Raw genomic sequence first — 14,339 nt, forward strand, 5'->3', positions numbered from 1 at the left:
TAATTAATAATACCATTTTAATATCATCCTCTTAGGCTTCTGTGGTTTGGCGTAATCTTGCTCAAGGATAATTTCTATCCAGATCCATGCTTCAGTTCCCCATCCTCTCTACCATTTTTTCCCTTTACTTTTATTTTTTCTACTTATTTTTCTATTTTATTTTCTTGCTTTCTTTCTTGGACTATTTAGGGTTAAATTAATCATGCTCCTCACATTATAGCATTATGATATGTATGCAGCCTACTTCAGGCCTCTCTTTTAAAAAATAATTTGCTCCGGTTACCCCATAATTCAATTTCACTCATTTCCACCCCCCCAAACAAAACTTTTGGTGGAGGGTGCTGGAGATGGACTCCAGGGTCTCTGTGTGCTGTGAAAGTGCTCTACTGCCGAGCTGCACCCCAGGGCCCAGGAAGCATTTCATGTGCTTAATATGCAGCATTGGGGTTGAATGTGTTGAAGGTGTCATTGTTCGTGCTGACCTTGATCCCTGGCTGGCTGGGATAGCAAGAGTGAGTCTACGTTGTTGTTTTACCCAGTACCATTTGTTTGTCCAACCCAGAACCTAATCTGGAACCAAGCACTGCATGTCATTATAATGTTCTTTGTGCCTCTTTTAAAACAGAAGACCTCTTATTCTGTGCATGACTTTGTTGAAGACATGGGACATAGTCCTGCAGACTGCTTTTTGGGTTTCTCAAGGGATTCATTGAATTGTTGGTCTTCTGCCTCTGTTCTTTGTCTAGTAATTGAAAGTTAGACACAAAGACTTGAAATATTCAAATTAGACATTTTTGGTGAGAGGCTCTTCATTTTAAAGCAACTTTTGTATTTTCCACACTTGTGTGAAGTTTTCACTTGTGTGAGATTTTTCTCTCTGTCCTGCTGGCCCTGCTCCAAGAACAGGAGTACAGGAGTTCTCATCGTGAGGGGACCTCTGCTACTATTAAGATGTCCCCAGGTGACAAATCCCCACAGGGCCACAGAGCTGGTCCCAACTATGTGGAAACTGAGCTGCAATCTTGTCTAACATACATTCTGTGTTTCGTAGATCCCATACTCTGCTTTGAACCATAAAAGTCACCAGACTTGATTCTATTTTCTGTTTCTCCAGTAAAAGTGCTCACCTGTGCTTCTTAATAGCAAACAACTCAGTGTCCCTAACTTATGCATATTCTGTTACCATAAATAATTTGAATAGGGCTTTGCCCTGACACATGCTGGAAGACTGACTATTATCATGGAAAAGAGATGTTATACCTTTAGATATTTAAAACACTATTAAGAGCTGGGTGCAGTGAGGACACAGTTATCAGGGACCTGGCCAACATCCCGAAATGCTGCATGAGAGGTACAGCAAAAGAATGAAATAAGAAACGGAGACAAACTTAGTAATGCATGACAGGGGGCTGGGAGGTCTGTACTTCAGGATGGGCAGACACTATTTATTGGGTGTGTACAATAATCGAAGGGATTATCCGATGACTCAAAGGGTGGCATGACATTATGTTAATGAGGATCTTTATGTTGATGAGGATGAGAGAGAGATGGCAGGTTAAGAAGTCTGATCTTTCCCAAGATGAGACCCTATTTTTATTATCACTGGGTTCTCAAGGAATCAAGATGTCTTCAGCGGATGCAGTCTTGGCTGGGGGTGTCATAGCATCACAGGAGCACTGAGGCTTCAATTGTGACTGGAGGTACACAGAATCATGTTCCCACATATCATAACCAGCCCACATGGCAAGGCACTAGGCCTGTGACTAGCTCTAATCACAACTTAATTATGAAATGATTTTCCCTCAACAGTGATATAGAATGGTTCTTGACACCTACATACTCAGGAGGCTAGGGCTGAATGTGTTGAATGTATCATTGTTCATGTTGACCTTGATCCCTGGCTGGCATGGTCTGGCCCTTGCTAGTAAGGATAGAAAGAATGAGTCTACAGTTGTTATTTTTTCCAGTACTATTTGTTTGTCTAATCCAGAATTTTTTTTTTTTTTTTGTCTTTTTCATTTTTATCGGTACCAGGGATCGAACTCACGACAGCCCGCTTGCAAGGCAGGTACTTATGCCGCTGAGCTAAATCCCCAGCCCCTAAGCCAGAATCTTTTAAAAATTTTTAATTGAAAATAATACCATTAAGGAAACAAATAAGATTTTATTCCATTGCCATTGGAGATGGAAGAGAATAATTTAAATACAGCTTCACAGGTGCCTATCTGAAAGGCCAATATCATCTTGGTTTTAAGGAACGATTAAAGGTGAAGGGAGAGGAACAGAAAGCAATATTTTCATCACATGGAAACAATGCATTTGGGGGAATTTATTTACTTTTTGTTTTTTTGAGACTATGTGCTGCTGTGTAGTTCAGGCTGGCCTTGAACTTACTATGCACCCCAGGCTGGCCTGCAACTCACGGCAATCCTCTTACCTCACTCGGCCTCCTGAATGTTGAAATTACAGGTGTGCTTCACTACACCTGGCTGGAGAAATTTAAAGGTGATAAGAGTCACCACATTAAGGGAGATCACTTTGACTCGATGAGCTGGGGCTTTGACTGTATGTCTCTGCAGAAGCCATGGAGGTAGAGCACCAAAACTGATCAAACGAGTTTCAACAAGTTGAACTCTAACTTTCTTCTGACTTTTCTTGTAAAATTAGAACCACACTTTCACATTGTGGAATAGGGAAAGAACTGGTCAGAAGCTCTCACAGACAGTCCTGAAACACACTTGGGTTTTTTAATACACCAGCAAGATGGTGTCTACCACAGTCAGTAATGAAGTTGTGCAGGACATGGTGGCTCATGCCTGTAACCCCAGCTACTTGGGGGACTGAAGCAGAAAGAATACAAGTTCAAGGCCAGTCTGAGCAACTTAGTGAGACCTTGTCTCAAAATACAAATATGTAAATAAAAGCGGTGGGGATGCAGCTCAGTGGTAGAGCATTTGCCTACCATGCTTGAGTTCCTGGGTTCAATCTCTAGCGCTGCAAAGAAAAAAAAGTGAAGTTGTACTCCTTAAGGGCCCAAAGGTCTTTCACGTTTGCAGCTGATGCATTTAACCCAGTGCTTTATCCCAGCAAGGCTCCATGGTCTCACTCGAATGAAACCAAACAGGGATATTGCTGGGGATGTGGAGCCGTGGGCCTTTGGAAACTGCAGGTCTCCTTACTCTGAAATCTCATCCATCCCTGCCCATTGTCACTGACAAGTGTGTGTGTTTGTGTGTGCCTGCCAGGATGCATTCCTTTATAAGAGATACAAATCCAAGAAAATTATCCATGGAAGAGGCACTTGAGTCTCATGTCAAACTACAAGGCATCAGGACTGATAAAATTTCTGCAGAAATTTTATTCACAGGCTAAAGATGATTTACCTCAATAGGACTTTAATAAGCATCAACTCAGCACTGTACCAGGAATGAAGAAAAGCAAGGAAAGCATCTGATACAAGCCCAACTTTAAGGTTATTTGTAATCTGGCTGACTGGGCAGATATTGTAAATGAGAGTTTAATTCAATGCGTGACACAGGCAACTGCCAATATGTGAGAGGTCAGTACAGCCTGGAGCAGTGGGTGAAAACGTCACAAAGCAAAGCACGTAGAGACCAAGGTGAAGTCACTGCAGTCTTGGGGCAGCTTCAGTGGTGGGGCTTATAATTAGGGCAGGGAGGCTTTGAGATCTGAGAAACACAGGGCTAAATGCTGACCTAGCTCTCTTCTTCCTGCTTCTTGACCTTGCCTCTCTAATCTTCCGGGATCTCATCTTTAGAGCTGAGAGAGCTCCAGGGTTTGGGAAGGATTAACTGAGACTGTGCCTGTGCAGGGCATGGCACCATGGCTGACGCCCATGGTGGTGATGGTGCCCTTGATTGGAGAGGAAGATTGGGCAGGCTGAAGGACAGCAAGTTCAGTGTGGTAACTGCTCAGTGACAGGGAGGTCTCCTGCTTCCCATTCAGTAAGAGAGAGAGGAAGTCATGGGCAGGTGAGCTGTCTGCAGGAGGCTCAGCAAGGACAGGAACAGGCCCCAAGGACACATGGATATGCACGACTTGTCCCTCTGTAGTTTCCTTCTGTTCCCCTGTGACAGTCTGTCCCTAGCCCAGTCCTCTCACAAGCTGTGGTGAGGAAGACAGAAAGGATCAGAACAAGTCCATCACTACCCACAGCTGGTGCTCTCGGGACAGCTGAATTGGTGCCCAACACATAGCACCCAGCTGTTACGACGGTCCTGGGCTGAAGTCAGAAATTGCTAGAATGGGCATAAGGTTCACGAGACATTATTCACTCAACCACCTGGCAAAGACAAGCAACCCCTGCAAAGGAGGCCTCACCCCATCTTGTTGACGCTATGTGATGATGGAGATGAGTAACACACAGTCTCTGCTGTCAGGAAGACAGATTGGTAACTCGTGATAATCCACTGCTCTGAAAAAGAGACCCTCTAAGAGAGGGAAAATGCCCGGAGGCCATGTTTAGCAGGAGTGGATACTGGCAGAGGCCCTTCAGGTGGCCATTTAGGGACCATCAAAGTGAAGAGAGGAGGCTGCTCCCCACCCTCGCCCCCTTGTGAGTGTCACCCCTTCTCCTGACACTTTTAATTTAAACCCTCATGAGCTGCTCCTTGCTTTTCTCACTCTTATTTTGTGTTTCTTCAGTAGCAGTTTTCAGCCCTCACCATCCCTTCTGAGGCCGTCCTGTGTCACCTCTGTCTTCCGCCCGCTTGTCAGCACTGCCCACTGCTTGACCTAGTTCTTTGGCCCTGGTCAGACCTGCCACTCGAGGGACAGCTAGGGATTAGCCTACTCCTCACACTAGGTCATCCAGCGGCAGCCTCTCCCTGTCCTTGTCCCGGAGAGTGTGTGCCCAGCTGCAGTACAAGGAGTCTCAGCTGAGTCTATAAACATTCATTGTTTATACTAAAAACTCCAAGCCTTTTTCAAAAGATGACGGTAGTATATGTGAGGACTTTTACAAATCTATTTTTTACTTAGTCATTTTACTTCTTGGAATCCGTCCCAAGGGATGGAGGCAGGATAATGATCTACAAAAATATTAATCATAGCTCTATTTATACAAATATGCTAGAAAGCAATGAATTACCCAAAAATGACCACCACTAGAAATCTCTTGACAATTATTTGCTAGCCTGGAAATTGCTTGGAGTACAGGATGAGATGAAAACAGAGCGCTGAGCTTTGGGCTGAATTGAGAGGAGACAGTCCTGGAAGCAAGCAGGACAGGAAACCAGGACTTGGGACTTTGGTCAAAGTAGCAAACTTCTTTTTCAAAGTGGAGGTAAAAGTGGGCATGGTGGCACACACCTGTAACCCTAGCTCTTGGGCCACTGATACAGAAGGATTGCCATGAGTTCAAGGCCAGCCTAGGCTACATAGTAAGTTCAAGGCCAGCCTGAACTACATAGTGAGATCCTGTCTCAAAAAAACAAAAATCAGGAAGGTAATAATAGTAAATGCCATGTGAACTGTCCTGTCTATAACACATGTGACACAGCACCATCCCAGGCCAGCAGACACTTTCACTGTAGTTGTTAGTATTATTATTATTGAACTCAGTGGGCCACTGCTTCTGGACTTGAGTGGACAGGACACTTGGTAGTGGGGGACAATAACCCTTGAGAAATAAAGACAACATTCTCCCTCCTTTCAAGAACTTTTCTACCGGTACAGACTTTCACCCTTCTAAGCTTTTGTTACATGGTTTCCTTCCATTCCTGGCTTGTTCTGTGGGGCATTCCTAAAGACGCTTCCACAATAATATTTACAGGATAGAAGAGAAATACATGCTACAGAACCTTTGCCTAAGAACCTGATGGTCTTGGTCAGTCATTCTAACATCAGAAAAAAATAGAATCGCAGCTCTTTGGTTTGAAGATGGATCTTTAAAACCAGAGGAGAGTGAGTCAGAGTCAGGCTTGAGGCTTGCCAGGGGAGAGGCATGCCTCCTCAAGCTGCTGGAGACCTGATAACTTGCTAGACTTTTTCTTGGCTCTGGAGGGCTTGTGGAGCAGCCAGCATCCTGACCTTTAAAGTCGTTCCATGAGCTCAGAACATGGGGAGGGAGATTGGAAACATCACCAACACACTCCCCAGATGGCTCATCCTACAGATGCCATATAAATGTTTTCCCCAGGTCCAGGGCCACAGGTTCAGGAATCCGCAGAGTCCCTTAGTAGCCCACAGGTAGTTTTTCTGCTTTTCCTGCAGTGATGCGGTGCCTGGGGATCCCCACTCGTGTGACCACCAACTTTGACTCTGGCCATGACACTGATGGCAACCTGATCATAGATGAGTACTACGACAGCACAGGCAGGATTTTGGAGAACAAGAAGAGAGATACTGTCTGGTGAGAGATGATCTCTTCATCTTTTTCTAGGGTTACACACCTGAGCCAAAGCCCATAAGCAGGAAAGGAGGGCAAGACTGTGTCCATAGCTTGCTACTCCACCCATCCCTCTTCCCCTTGCTTGGTGACCCCACTGGGAGATAGCCGAACAAAAGCAACTTGGGGTTTAGGGTCTTTTTATCCCCAGAGCTCTCCACCCTAGGTAGAGGCTTCCCTCCTTGGCATCTCCTTCATCTAATGCTCAGCCTATGTTTTTGATCACTAGAGAGCTCAAAGTTACACCTCTGCACACAAAGACCATGCATGTTGCTACCATGACATGTTCAAGGAAGGGCCCATTAGGACCTTTTTGAGAGAGTATAAAGGAGTTTTAGCATCAGAAGACTGGAGCCTTCATTCTCTGTTCACATAGTCAGCAGAAGAAAAGTTTTCTCTAGGGGCTATGGACAATCAAGGGGAAGAGAATCTATCACTATTCACATAGAGGTCTGGGCCGTATGGGCACTAAATCTAATAGTTCTGCTCATCCATCTTCCTCTAGAAATGAGACAGGCAGGACAACTTTTCCCTAAGTTGCAGTTAACACTGGCTCCTCTGGTTTGTCTCCCAGGAACTACCATGTTTGGAATGAGTGCTGGATGGCCCGGCAGGACCTCCCCCCTGGATATGGAGGCTGGCAGGTGCTGGATGCCACCCCTCAGGAGACCAGCAATGGTGAGGCTATCCAGAGAGAAGGCAGGACCCGCTCCCACAGCACCTGCTTCTGCCCCTACCTGGCCTGCCACAAACTGCTCCCCACCACCATGGAGGCTCTCCTGTTCTCCTCTAGGGCTTTACTGCTGCGGCCCTGCCTCAGTCAGAGCCATCAAAGAAGGCGAAGTGGATCTGAACTATGATACACCCTTCGTATTTGCCATGGTGAATGCTGACTGCATGTCCTGGCTTGTCTATGGGGGGAAGGAACAGAAACTTCACCAGGACACAACTTCCGTTGGCCATTTCATCAGCACTAAGAGCATCCAGAGTGATGAACGGGATGACATCACGGAGAACTACAAGTATGGAGAAGGTATGCTCAGGCCGCCCCACTCAGTCCAATCCTACAGGCACCTTCCCCGGCCTGCCCTAGGAAGGCATCTTCAGGGAGGGCCAGCTCAGCTCTCTGTCCAGCCATCAGCTCTGACAGCTTAGTTGGAGGATCCCACTGCTTCCTTTCTTGTGCACCCCACATCCCACAGCACAGTGAGCTCCCCACAGACATTCACGGTGTTTGGAGAGCTGTTCCCAGGCATCTAATCAACAGAATATGAATCCTTTGCCTTTGTTTCCTGAAAACTCCACCTCCTTCCGGAGACAGCAAGTGACTTAGTACTCTCTCTCCTATGAGTATTTTATTTTCTTCAACCTGCTGTTTAATTGATTCTTTCTGTTTGGGAGACAGGTCAAACTCTAGGCAACACCCTATAGCCAGATATTCCCTCCCATTCCTGCTGAGGGCAGAGGGTGATTCTTTTTTTTTTTTTTTTTTCTTTGTCTTTTTCATTTTTATCGGTACCGGGGATCGAACTCACGACCACCTGTTTGCAAGGCAGGTGCTTATGCCGCTGAGCTAAATGCTCAGGCCCAGAGGGTGATTCTGAGGAGCAAGCCAGGAAGGGGGCTTCTTACACAGCCAGCAGGGCCACAGGGAAGGCTACGTTAATCAAGTGTAGACACATTTTTAGAAATCAGGAAAGGCCAACTGCCAAGTTCACCTCTCAGGGAATCCAGCAACACTAGCCAGCCATGAGGCCAGGGACAGGTACAGTCAGCTCTCTGTATATCCATGGGTTTTGTGCCCAAGTAGTCAACCAACTGTGGGTTGAAAATGTTTGGGGAAAGAAATCGCATCTGTGTTGAACATGTATACACTTTTTGCCTTGTCATTAATCTTAAATCATATAGTACACTAACTGTTTGCATAGTGTTTCCTTTGTGTAAGTTATCACTATGTCATCTAGAGATGCTTTAAAGTTTGTAGGAGGTTCTGTGCAGGTTACATGCAAACACTACACCACTGTAGTGGTGCCTTGAATTTTGGTATCATCAGGTGTCCTGGCACCAGTACTATGTAGGTATCAAGGGATGGCTGTATTGAACACACAGCCTAGCATCACCTCTCCAGTCCTCATTGATGCCGGAGGTACTTGGTTGGCATCCCCCACAACAGACCTGCAGGCAGAGTTTCAAGTACAAGTGGTTTATCTGGGAGGCACTGCGGGGCACATTGGTAAGCATGTGAACAAATGGGACAGAAGTGAAAGAAGGCAATCTAGGGGTGCATAATGCTTTGTCATAATTACGTAACACATTATGTTATCTCAAATTCAAATTCAGCAGGCCTGTATTTTTATTTGCTAAATCTGGTAGCCCCGCCTTTGGTTTAGGGAGATGTGTAGACAACACTGCAGATCTGGGCACCAGAGAGGCAAGGAACCCAGTGTTGAGGGCTGCTCCTCGGGAGCATAAGTTCCTGACATTTCTGATGTGTCCCATGCACAGGCTGGTCTGATCTAGGGACAGAGAAACTCTCAGAAGGAGTCACAGGAGCTACAGTCTGAAAGTAGAGCCTGTGGCACAAAATGGGACTTGCCAAGGGGATCCCAGCAACATTTACTACAAGGCCCATAGGGCCCCTTGCATTCACAGAGACTAAGTCACACTGCAGTGGCCCCGAGTGCTCTGCTACATTTTGTCTCCCTGGGCCAGCAGGCTTCTGTCTCTCTCACTTGGACTGATGCATTCTGGGGGCCAAACAGGCCACAGGTGCCCTGAATATGACTTGCTCCTCTCTGGGTCCATTTTTACTGAGTGAAAAGTCTCAAGATCCTCTTCCACCTAGGGCTGGGCTACAATAACCCCCAGAGCAAGAGCGTCAAAGTGGCCTCTAGAGGGCTCAGAAGGTTGTGCAATTGCACTGAGAGTGCGGAGCCCCTGGGAACAGTAAATTCTTGGGAAGGGGATTATTAGGGATTCCTGGGGGAGTATTCCTGCCCCTTGGTCCTGTGAGACTGAGTAGGAAGCCTGAGACACTTCAGGAATCTGTTTGCCTGAGTGACATCATTTGTTTATTTTTATTTTTACTGTACTTCTTGGTTTCTTAGTTTGCAGGACTTAGTCTACAGCTGACCAGTTATTTGCCTCTAAAACAGGAAATCACACCATACTCTGCTGAGTTTTTTAAAGTAAAAATTTGTTATAATACACAAAAACATAAAACTAGTACCAGCTTTCAAGTCTAGAACCTCCCTCCTCAAAGAGAAGTTGTCTCCTTCCAAGCTGGGCTGTTTGAGTAAGATGCATGAGGTACATAGCTCCTTCCTTCTTGCCTTCTCTCATACATCTTTTTACAGCCTCTTGGTCTCTCACCTGACTTCCTTAGCTCTTTGGAAGGTAGCTGTTGTGTGAATGCTGCTCAATTTGGTGTCTCTAGGAAAGACGATCACTGGAGGATCTTCTTTTACTGCCTTTAAGAGATTTATCCTCCACATCTGTGGGTCTTTGTCTTTCCCTGAGGATGTTACAGCTAAGTCACAAACACAGATTTTGGACTTTGGCGTATTTGGTACCCACCTGACCCTCTCCCTGCAAGTTCCATGCCAAAGGCAAAGACAAACTGATCTGAGCTTCCTTTTTCAAATGTATATAATAATAATAATACAAGGTATCTTATCTTTTTTGGAAGTTGATATGAGGATGGAGAGATGCAAAATGCTCAGCAGAGCCTGGCTCTTGGAAAGCACTTGAAGGGCGGTAATACTTCTTAGAAATGAAAGCATTAAGCTTCCCAACCCACACAAGGCCAGTAGACGTGTGGACAGTGAAATGTTCAGCCAAGAGGAGCCTCTGTGTAGCATGACCTATGGAAGATAATGTGTTCTCCCCTCCTAGGTTCCCCCGAAGAGAGGCTGGTGTTTCAGAAGGCTCTACAGAAGCTGAGGGCTAGGAGGTCCCAAGGTGCCTTCCGGGCTGATTCACAACCCTCCAGGCCCATGTCACAGAGCTGGAACAGCCATCGGAGCCTGAATATACCCTCCCATCGACCCAGTGATGTTGTTCAAGTCTCTCTCAAATTCAAGCTACTCGACCCACCCAACATGGGCCAGGACATAAACTTTGTCCTGCTGGCCCTCAACATGTCATCCCAGTTCAAGGATCTCAAAGTGAACCTGAGTGCCCAGTCACTGCTGCACGATGGCAACCCCCTGCCCCCATTCTGGCAGGACACAGCTTTCATCTCCCTGTCTCCTGACGAAGGTATGGGCTCTGGATAAAGCGTGGACACACCGGGCACAGAGTTGTTGGGTTACTACTGGGGTGAGGGGTTAAGTCAGCCAACAGGACGCTGAGGGAAGACTCCTGAGACTGTATTTTCTTTCACTGTCTATTTCAGCACCAGTTCTTCCTCTTCCCTTTGCTTCCTTCCTTCCCTTCCTCCCCTCCTTTCTCCTCCCTCTTCTCCCCGACTTCTTTTTACTACCTCTAACAAAAGCATCTACCTCAGTCCAAAATGTGCATCTTGGAGTCATCTAGAACTTGCTTGGAGCCTCACTTGAGTGAGCTCCCTTATCCTCAGTTGCTCTGTCTGACGAGCTGGTGCTCAGTACAAGTTGGTTCTAGGGAAGGACAACCAGATCCAGCCCAGTCACAGCCAATGCTCCTGGCCACTCTCACCTCACCTTGTGTTTTCTCTCTAGAGAAGACCTACACCTGCAAAATCCCCTACTCCCAATACAGCCAGTACCTGTCCACCGACAAGCTGATTCGCATCAGTGCCCTGGGTGAAGAGAAGAGCAGCCCTGAGAAAATCCTGGTGAACAAGATCATCACCCTGACTTACCCAGGCATCACAATCAATGTAGGCAAGAGATCTGCCAGTGGCCTGGGTGCCCCTTAGCTCGGGCTGGGAGGCAGGGTGGCCCTCTGTGAGAGCACTGGGCCTGCTCAGGAGAAGCTCCTCTTTTTCTTTGCCTCTTCTGATACCACAAGGTTGGGAGACTTAATGACAAGTCTTATGAGTCTGCTGCAGAGCAGGGACCATGGGCTATCAGAGAGATCCTCTCTCAGGCCACCTCCTGCATTTAGTTGGCCTTCCCATGGAAATTGACCCCCAGTGGGAGGGGCTCCGCTGGGTGAAGCACCCTGTCCCAAGGTTGGCTTAGATGTCATTTCCTTCTCCTGCCTGTGCAAGGCTGCTGTTTCTTGAACTTTCAGGAGTGAATTAGACCACACAGGCTCTGAGGATCCCTCCTTTTCTGAAGCTCTGTAGTCTCCTGAGTGAGAAGATGTTCAGGGTTACTTCCTTCTAATGTTCACTTCCAAGGCCAACTGCCTCTTGGATCCCACCAAACAGCTCAAGGAATCTCCGGTCGGGCAATTAGTAGTTGGGCTCATGGCTGAATGTGGTGGTGCACACCTGTAATCCAGCTACTCAGGAGGCTAAGGCAGGAAAATCACAAGTTCAAGGCCAGCCTGGGCAACTTAGTGAGACCCTATCTCAAAATGAAAAATAAAAAAGGCTGAGAAGAAACGCAGTGGTAGAATATTTGCCTAGTATTCACAAGGCCTTGACTTTGATCTCTAGTCCCTAAATAATAATAATAATGATGATAATAATAATAATTTGGGCTTATAGCCTCTCAGCAAAGAGAAGTGATAAGACAAAGGAAATGCACCTTGAGTCTCTAGAGTCAACAGATTGTGAGGAGGCAAATCTAAAAGAATCACTCAAGGGGAAGGGTTACTTCATAAAATATTGTTAACAGATTCTTCTGCAGCCTCTCTAGGCCAAGAGGGGTTTAAAGTTATCTCAGTGATTACATTTTGTTCTTCCTAGTTAGAAAGAGGGTTCAGTCCGTGGTTGGCTGGCTCCAAGGCATAAATGGCATGGTGAAAGGGCATGATGGAGGAAAGTTTCTCATCCCATGACAGCCGGGAACCAGAGGAAGAAGGGAGGAGTCAGAGACAAGAATACACTTACCCTTTGAGGGCACCCCACGCCCACCCCGGCACTCCTAACAGCACCTTTGTATACTGAACTCATCAAAGGGTGAATCCAGCTATGAGTAAAGCACTCCCATGACCCAGCCACCTTCTAAACACACAAGACTCGTGGGGACACTGTAGATCCAAACCATAACAGGAGACCAGAGATCATTTCTTATGTCTTCTGCTTCGTACTGCCTTCCATTTAAAATAATCCTGATCCCAAAGTGGCATATTTAGGAGTAGCATATTCTGCCACCACACAAAACAATGCTGTCCCCAAATGTTTAGTGGGGAGGGAAGTGGGACTAATTTCATGCCCCTTTCCTCTGCTGGGCCTTTCTTTAGATTCTAGGTGCAGCCATCATGTACCAGCCTCTCTCCATACAAGTGATCTTTTCAAACCCCCTCTTGGAGCCCGTGGAAGACTGTGTGCTGACCTTGGAAGGAAGTGGCCTCTTTAAGAAGCAGCAGAGAATCCTGTAAGTGCTGGGAGTGCTCAGCCTTTTCTGCTGGGGTTAACACTGCCCTTTCTGAATACTGGCTCCAGGGCCAGGCTCAGGACTCTGCAGAAGGGAGAGACCAGGACGTAGAGTGAAAAAGTGCACTGGGGCTGTCATAGTGCCTTTCTGACACTCTTCATTCTCTGCTACAGCATCGGAGTCCTCAAACCCCATCACAAAGCCACCATCACTGTGAAGACTATCCCCTTCAAGAGTGGCCCGAGGCAGATCCAGGCGAACCTAAGGAGCAACAAGTTTAAGGACATCAAAGGTTACAGGAATCTGTATGTAGACTTCGCATTATAAATTCTGGGACAAACAGATTTTTAAACTTCAAGTTTGAGTGTGAGCTGTGCACAAAAGGAGAATCCAGCAATGGCCCATGGCCTGGGCCATCTGCACAGCCCTCCCAAGACTTTTCAGCATTCATGGGTTCCCATACAGATGTGTGATTTGGCACAGAGGTCAGAGGACAGTGGTTGGGTTTGGCCGTCACCGACCAGCTGAGCACCTCATGCAATGCTAATTCCCAGTACTAATAAACTTCAGTCCTTTCTCTCATCTCCTTTGTCACACGTAACCATCGCTTTCCCTGAATAAGATCCCACCTGTTGCCACCAGCTCCCTGGTTGCTGGGAGTGTCCTGTTGCTTCAAAACCTGAGCCCATTTACTCTTTCAGAAAGTGTTTGTTGAGTGCCTGGTGCATGCCAGGCACTATTCGGAGTGTAGGGGACAAGATAATAAACAAAGCAGTATCTGTGCCATGATGGAGCTTACATTCCAGTGCAGCCAGGGAAGAGAGATGATAAACGTAGACAGTGTAGCAGTCATGAACCAGTTAGAAAAGCACAACCTTGCAGGTAGCACCTGCAATCTCTCTATGTTGGACAAAAGCCTGTGAGATCTCTCACCTTTGGCTTCCTTTTGAATCCCTTCCCCTGTGACAGCCAATGGACTCTCACAGTCTTAACATCTTCATGCAATGTCACCTGGGCATTGCAGTTCTGGAGGGCTGCAGGTGGCTGGAGTTCAAGAGATATAGCCAACTGAATAATGCAGTCAGATAATGTTTGGTAGAGAATCAAATACTCCCAAAGTTTTCTATTGGTTGCAGCTTGTATTTATGGTCATTTAAACTCCACCCTTTCCAAGACCTAGTAGAGCATCACACCCTACCAGACACACCCTCTTTCTCATGGCACCAATCAAAAGTCTGCTCCATAAAGGCACAAAGGACCTGCCTTCCAGGCGCTGGCCAGGGACTGGGACAGCTGCCCCATTCCATGTACATGCATTAAATAAAGAAGCTGTAGGCTTCAATTATACATAAACAAAAGGGTCAGTGTGGTTAATGAGAGGGAGAAAAGGAGTGCGGTAAGAATTACATGATAGTCTCATTGTCTCACCAGAGAGTGGGCTGAGAACTGGGAACTGGTGC

General features: G+C 46.6%; 1 protein-coding gene across 3 annotated transcripts in view; it reads left to right on the forward strand.

The window, feature by feature from the left end:
• Tgm5 (transglutaminase 5) overlaps positions 1–13,461 on the forward strand; it is a 32,338-nt gene extending 18,877 nt beyond the window's left edge. For all 3 annotated transcript variants that reach the window (XM_063249560.1, XM_063249558.1, XM_063249559.1), the window contains exons 7-13: positions 6,235–6,373; positions 6,984–7,087; positions 7,203–7,442; positions 10,304–10,669; positions 11,110–11,270; positions 12,746–12,879; positions 13,053–13,461. In XM_063249560.1, the coding sequence (XP_063105630.1) occupies positions 6,235–6,373; positions 6,984–7,087; positions 7,203–7,442; positions 10,304–10,669; positions 11,110–11,270; positions 12,746–12,879; positions 13,053–13,206 (1,298 nt within the window). In that variant the 3' untranslated portion in view covers positions 13,207–13,461. The remainder of the gene's footprint in view (positions 1–6,234; positions 6,374–6,983; positions 7,088–7,202; positions 7,443–10,303; positions 10,670–11,109; positions 11,271–12,745; positions 12,880–13,052) is intronic.
• Positions 13,462–14,339: the final 878 nt, after the last annotated feature.

Source organism: Cavia porcellus, unplaced genomic scaffold (genome assembly GCF_034190915.1).
Source record: "Cavia porcellus strain 051 isolate PalLab524CR breed Dunkin Hartley unplaced genomic scaffold, mCavPor4.1 scaffold_6, whole genome shotgun sequence".
NCBI lineage: Eukaryota > Metazoa > Chordata > Mammalia > Rodentia > Caviidae > Cavia > Cavia porcellus.